Raw genomic sequence first — 6,942 nt, forward strand, 5'->3', positions numbered from 1 at the left:
CAGCTCAGTCACAACCATTCACTTTAATCTAATAGATACAGTCAACAACATTAACTATGGAAGGCTAAGATTGGAGCATGAAGAAAAACATGAGGGAGCCGGAGGATCAATTTCCGGGTCCCACTGGCAGTAACGTGAGATCATTTGGTTGATACAATTATTCAAACGCAAGACAAATGACACTTATTTCCAACAATTCATTGCTTATTGTCTCAAATCCAATTTTTCAGGAGAGAATCAATAATAAGATTGACAGTCATTTTGTCATAAAGGAGATCAAGTGAAACATATTCTACTTGACAAAACTGTGGGAGGAGCAAGAACATGGAAATAATAGATTAATTCTCTATTTACATAGGCTGTACAATTATTTCAGTTGTCAGTCAACTATTATTGAGGTTAACGAACAAAGGGGAAAAAAAAGTGCTGCAATTATATCACACACTAAAAAGGAACTCTTAGAAGACCCAGGCCAAACTTAACATGGGATGTCAGCATGTAAAATCCACTTTTTCCCACAGCTAAAATAGTAAAGACAGTCAAGTGGTGTCAGCCTGTCGTTATGTCAAAATGCTTTACAAAGGTTGTTAGCCTTCATGTTAGATGAACCTTGCTGAACTATGGGGCCGGTGGGACTACACAACCTGCTCCTCTTTGGTTCAGATATCCTCACATGGGAAATTGCAGTGGCAAGTGCATCAATCAACGCACATTCATCCTGATCATCTGAATTGCAACTTTCAGAGGTTAAAAGCTCACTAAGTGAGCCATTATCTATCAAGTTTCCTCCTAACCTAGGTTCTGGTGCCGCGATAAGCCGTCTGCAAGCACCACCAGTTTGATTCTTCAATTTTGCTTTGATGGGCAGCATCGTCAAGGATTGGGCAGTGTAGAACAAAATCCATGGATGCCCTGAAATTGGAAGACCGAATATTTAGTATAACATGCAAAGACAACTTTATTACAATCAAACAATATTTTGTCACTACGTTTCTTCAAAAAAGTATTTAGGAATATTGAAAAGAGTATCATAGGTATTGATAAGGAACATTCGAACGAAATAGATAGTATACTAAAGCATGAACATATTCACCATTCTACCCAAAAAATAAAAGATAAATTAACACGAGCAGTGCAAAAAGGTTGGTTGGTAAAGCTTGTTGTAGGAAAATCTTCAATTTATTGAAATTCCTTGAGTCGGCACAACAAAAGATAAACATGAGAAAAAAACTTGGAACTACCATCAATTTTCATTTCAATAGAAGAAATTAAAATCAGAGGCACCCAACAACAGATTTTCATGATCTATAATATGAACTTACTAAGTACTTCATCAGCTGATATCCTGGTTGAGGTATCCCTTGACAGCATTCTCCCAATAAGATCTCGTGCAGGTTTAGATATTGATTCCCACATCCCTGCTTGGAAATCTAATTTGACAGTCTTAATAGCCTCAAAAACAGCTTCCAATGAATCTCCCTGAAATGGAAGGCAGCCAATCAACAGAGCATGCAGGAGCACTCCAGCACTCCATATATCAACCTTCTCAGAGTATTTGCCCGACAATACTTCGGGGGCAACATATGCAGGGCTTCCAGCCAATCCAGTCAAGTTTTGACCTGAGAAACAAATTTTAATCTTATAAGACATTGCTTTAGCAAATAATATTTGACTGATAACTGCACCAGATTAAAATGTCATCTGTGTTAATAAAGTTAGTAACTACTTGAAAAAAAAATAAGAACAATTTTTCCCTACCATAAGAACAAGTTAAGTCCAAACATATACCAGCCTTTTCCCTATGACCCTGTTGCACACCACCAACACATTTTACAAGAGTAAACCATCAATTTACCCTCCAAAGATTGGGATGTTGCCACACTAGCCCTTCAAAGACTTCTGTGACCAAATTAGTCCCAAACATTAGTGTTACTTTGGTAGTTGTTAAAAGAAATTTTCACCAAATTAGCCCCTCAAGGAAAAATAATAGTCACCATATTTGTCCATGTGAAAGACTGAGGTGGCGATAGTAAAGAACTAACTTGCTGATAATTTTGCATCTTTGAGGTGCTAAATTGGGTGATAATGGTTTTGGAGGACCAATATGACAACGTTCTGGCGGTTCACGGCAGCAAGCAAAAAAGTATAATGCATAACAAGTATGCCAAAAGAAACCTCAGAATATTAATTTTTAAACAAAAAAGTAAATATATGTCGAGAACTGTGAAGTGTAAACATAAATTATCATGCTACCAAACAAAAATATGAGAACATAAAGATTAATAAATTGCTCAAATAGTACAGAACCGAGGAAAAAACCATAATAGTAAAGGATGGATAGAAAAATCATAATAACAGAAGGAATGAAGAATGAGAAGTGGAAAATGAGCTTTGTCAGAAAATAGAGGCCGGAGACTACAGTACAGGTCACCAGCTGAAGAGCGAGGGGAGTGATTAGGAGGCTGCTCAATAGTGACGGTGAAGAGCTAAAGAGATTACTCTATTATGAAGGTTTACTATGTGGGTCATGTGTTCAAAAATACGGGTTTTAGAGTTTGATAGCGCAGGTATGAGGCTGCTAAATAGTATGAACTATGACGGGCTGAAAGAAAACAGAGTATTCCAGCTGAAGAGTTAAGGAGAGTGATTAGGAGGCTGCTCGATAGTTTGACGGTGGAGAGCCAAAGAGATTACTGTCATTAGGGTTTACTATATGGGTTATGTTTTTAAAACAGTGTTCTCAAATTGCGGCGACATGGCCGTTATTGCCGATATACGTGGCAGTTTTTGGACTCGCCGCAATGGTCAATATCGGCCGATATTGCGGGGTTTTCCGCTATAACAGCACCGCAAAGCAGCTGGTATGGCGGGATTTTAGCTCTCCGCCATGTACCGCTATCCGCCATCAACAACACTGTTTTAAAAATACGGGTTTTAGAGTTTGATGGGGCAGGTATGAGGCTGCTCAGTTGTATGAACTATGACGGGCTGAAAGAAAACAAATGAGTATTTCAGCTGAAGAGTTAAGGAGAGTGATTAGGAGGTCGCTCGATAGTTTGACCGTGGAGAGCCAGAGATTACTGTCATTAGGGTTTACTATATGGGTCATGTGTTTAAAACAATGTTTTCAAATTGCGGTGACATGGCCGTTATTGCATATACGTGGCAGTTTTTGGGCTCGCCGCAATGGTCAATATCGGCCGATATTGTGGGGTTTTCCGCTATAACGACACCGCAAAGCAGCTGGTATGGCGGGATTTTAGCTCTCCGCTATGTACCTCTATCGACCATGTACCACTATCCGCCATCAACAACACTGGTTTAAAATACGGGTTTTAGAGTTTGATGGGGCAGGTAGGAGGCTGCTCAGTTGTATGAACTATGACGGGCTGAAAGAAAACAAATGAGTATTTCAGCTGAAGAGTTAAGGAGAGTGATTCGGAAGCCGCTAGATAGTTTGACGGTGGAGAGCCAAAGAGATTACTGTCATTAGGGTTTACTATATTATATGGGTCATGTGTTTAAAACAATGTTTTCAAATTGCGGTGACATGGCCGCTATAGCCGATATACATGGCGGTTTTTGGGCTCCCCACAATGGTAAATATCGGCCAATATTGCGGGGTTATCCGCCATAATCCGCTATAACGGCACCACAAAGCAGCCGGTATGGCAGGATTTTGACTCTCTGCCACGTACCGCTATCCGCCATCAACAACACTGGTTTAAAAATACGGATTTTAGAGTTTGATAGGGCAGGTGTGAGGCTGCTCAATTGTACTACTCCGTACCAATTTATAAGCAAAAATCCAATATTTCACACTTATTAAGAAAATATAAAATTTGATGTCTTTTTTGAAATATGTTTTTTTGGGAAGATGTAAAAACAATTTTGATTGGTTGTTGTTTATGGATAAAATGAGAGAGAAATCAAATTAAATGCACTTTGTATTTAATTTTCCCTTGGAAAAGATGAACTTTTTAGAATAAAATGGTTAAATGAAATAAAGTTGATGTTTTTTGCTTATAATTTGTAACAAGAAAAATGGGTGTTTTTTTCTTATAAATTGGTACAGAGGGAGTATGAACTATGACGGGCTGAAAGAAAACAAATGAGTATTCCAGCTGAAGAGCTAAGGAGAGAGATTAGGAGGCTGCTCGATAGATTTGACGGCGGAGAGCCAAAGAGATTATTGTCATTAGGGTTTACTACATGGGTCATGTGTTTAAAAATTCGGGTTTTAGAGTTTGATGGCGCGGTATGAGGCTGCTCAATTGTATGAACTATGACAGGCTGAAAGAAAACAAATGAGTATTCCAGCTGAAGAGTTAAGGGAGTGATTAACGGGTTGCTCGATAGTTTGACGGAGAAGAGCCAAAGAGATAGCTCGATTATTAGGGTTTACTATATGGGTCATGGGTTTAAAAATACGGGCTTTAGAGTTTGATGGCGCAGGTATGAGGCTGCTCAATAGTATGAATTGTGATGGGCTGAAGAGCTGAAGAGGTTAATCTAATATTAGGTTTAACTATTCGGATCATGTGTTTTGAAGGACGGATCAGTAATGTGTTTTTATGGGCTGTCGGGTCGTGATACCTATCAACGACCTCCCTCCACTAACTGATAAGCTTTCCATTTAAATCTTTACACGATTAATTTTGTGATTAATTTCGCAATAAAAAATCAGTAGAAAATTTATGCGCCGATAAGGACATCTGGAGGATCAAAGTGAGCGTTTAATTTTATTCCATTTTTGATGATGAACACGGAAAACTTGCGAGAGATAGCCGAGCAAAACGAAACCCCGCCATTTTTTATTCCTAAAACATTTTGAAATTAAAAACAACCAATGATGGAATACAAGGAAATTGCAAATAGTTGCAAAAAACAACACTACCAAAACTCACGAGTACAAGTTGAAAGCTGATTGTGATAAACACTTAAAATTATTTTGTAAACAATGTCATAGGAAATCAAAAAAGCAAGTACAGTCTAACATAGATGATCACAATGCAGATTAGATACCTAGTGGATTTTTTTTTAACAAGAGAACGCTATGAAAGGATTCGGTCAAAGTTAAATGCATTCACACACATAAAAGGAAAGCAATATCGAGATCAGTTTTGCAAATTACCTTCCGAAATTCTCATGGCGAGTCCAAAATCCGCAAGCTTTAACTTTCCTGATTTGGTGAGCAGAATATTTTCAGGTTTGATATCTCTGTGCACAACTCCCATGTCATGACAATACTTGATGACTAACATCACTTCCTTGAGTATGTTAGCAGCCCGCTGTTCTGAATAAGGTCCATCCTTAACCATTTGATCAATCAGTCGTCCCCCAGAGCACAATTCCATCACAAGATGAAAGGATTCTTCTTCTTCGTAAACTGCTAGCAGCGTCACAACCCCAGAATGTCCAGACAAGTGTTGCATTATCTCAACCTCACGATGAACAGTCTCTTCTCCCTTCCTCAAAGTCTTACATGCATATTCCGCTCCACTAGCCCTAGACCAACACAGATAAACAGATCCAAATTTACCTTGCCCGATTGATTCACCGTAAACATAATCATCCTCAATCTTCTTCTTCCTTCCCATCTGAGTAGCAACATCAATGCAACCTATCTTCCTCTTTAAACCTCTACTCGGGGTAAGCAAAGACGACGTCCCGAACGGCGGCGCAGTAGCAATGCCAGCAAGCCTACTCTTAAAAGAGCCAGCAGGCTCGGTACCCGCATCTTCTTTGCACCTTTTCTTCAACCTACAACAATCTTCCAGCGAGTAATGAGACTTCAAATTCGAAGACTCAACAGAGCCAGAACCACGATCCAAAGGCAAAATAACATCACCCAGATTCCTAGATGCATCAGTCTCACTTCCTTTCCTTTTCTTCCTCATAATTATGAAATAGATTCACAAACAATCACACTCAATCTTCTCAAGATCACACCTACATACCACCCCCACCAACAACTTGTCTCAATTCTAACACACTTCAGAATTATCTTCTACAAACAAAACAAAAAATATCAATCATACAAAACCAAATACATAGAAAATAAACAGTTGGCAACAAAAACCAAAAAAAAAAAAAGATTTATCGATTTTTTTACGTTAAAGAACAAATATTAAATAAATGAGTGAATCGAAATTCTGAAACGATCAAAAGACTAACCGCGTTAGCAATGATAAAAACAATATACGAATGCATGAGATTAGAAGAAAAAAAAGAAGAAAAAACCTGAAGGGTTTGGAGTGGCGCGAAGAAAACGGCAATGACGGTGATGAAGAGATATAAAGTTGCTAAATCTGAATAAGTAAGGGAAATCCCGAAGAATAATGGAGAAAATCTGGTGAAGGGTGAAGAATAGAAAACCCTAAAATTCTCCGATGGAAGATTTGGGGAAAATCCCTTTGAATAAGGTTTTGTGATTGTGATTGTGATTTTGTGTGAATAATAGAACAAGACTCTCTCTCTCTCTAACTATATATATTGTGTTGTTTTCGTTTTGTGATTTTAAGTTGCGTGTCCATTTTTTGTTGGTTATTGTGTTTCTTGCTTACTTTGGCTGCTGGGAGATGGGATATAGTGAGGGCGAGACCACGGTAAGAGGATGGGACTAGTTAGAGTGAAGAGGAGTGTGGTATTGATTTTCTTTGCTTGAAACCGACAACAAAGGGTTCTATTGTACGACACGTGACTTAAAAGGTAACACCTGACAAAACACGCTGACTCACGTGCCTCGGCAATCGTCTCTCACCTGATTTCCTGCGTTTTTCTACACCGAACGACCCCACCCACACTTGGAATAGTAACATTCTTTTTCAAACTTTAATATTTTTTTTTAGTAGTAGCTAAATTATTGTTATTGATATATTTTACTTGATTGTTTTTTTTTATATGATAAAAATTAGGCATAATTCATAAATGGTGCTGTGC

The 6,942-nt window shown here is 38.4% G+C and overlaps 1 protein-coding gene across 2 annotated transcripts; it reads right to left on the reverse strand.

Moving 5' to 3' along the window:
* Positions 1 to 314: 314 nt before the first annotated feature.
* LOC127088298 (serine/threonine-protein kinase PEPKR2) lies at positions 315 to 6,511 on the reverse strand. 2 transcript variants are annotated; one of them, XM_051029226.1, is made up of 4 exons: positions 6,244 to 6,511; positions 5,135 to 6,010; positions 1,323 to 1,619; positions 315 to 912 (listed from the first exon to the last, which is right to left on the reverse strand). In XM_051029226.1, exons 2-4 carry the CDS (start codon positions 5,898 to 5,900, stop codon positions 566 to 568), a joined length of 1,410 nt encoding a protein of 469 aa, XP_050885183.1. In that variant the 5' UTR covers positions 5,901 to 6,010; positions 6,244 to 6,511; the 3' UTR covers positions 315 to 565. The 2 variants fall into 2 exon arrangements, with proteins under 2 accessions (XP_050885183.1, XP_050885184.1); XM_051029227.1 differs by having other exon boundaries at positions 5,135 to 6,007; positions 6,244 to 6,471.
* Between the last annotated feature and the right edge of the window lie 431 nt (positions 6,512 to 6,942).

Source organism: Lathyrus oleraceus, chromosome 5, assembly GCF_024323335.1.
Source record: "Lathyrus oleraceus cultivar Zhongwan6 chromosome 5, CAAS_Psat_ZW6_1.0, whole genome shotgun sequence".
Lineage (NCBI taxonomy): Eukaryota > Viridiplantae > Streptophyta > Magnoliopsida > Fabales > Fabaceae > Lathyrus > Lathyrus oleraceus.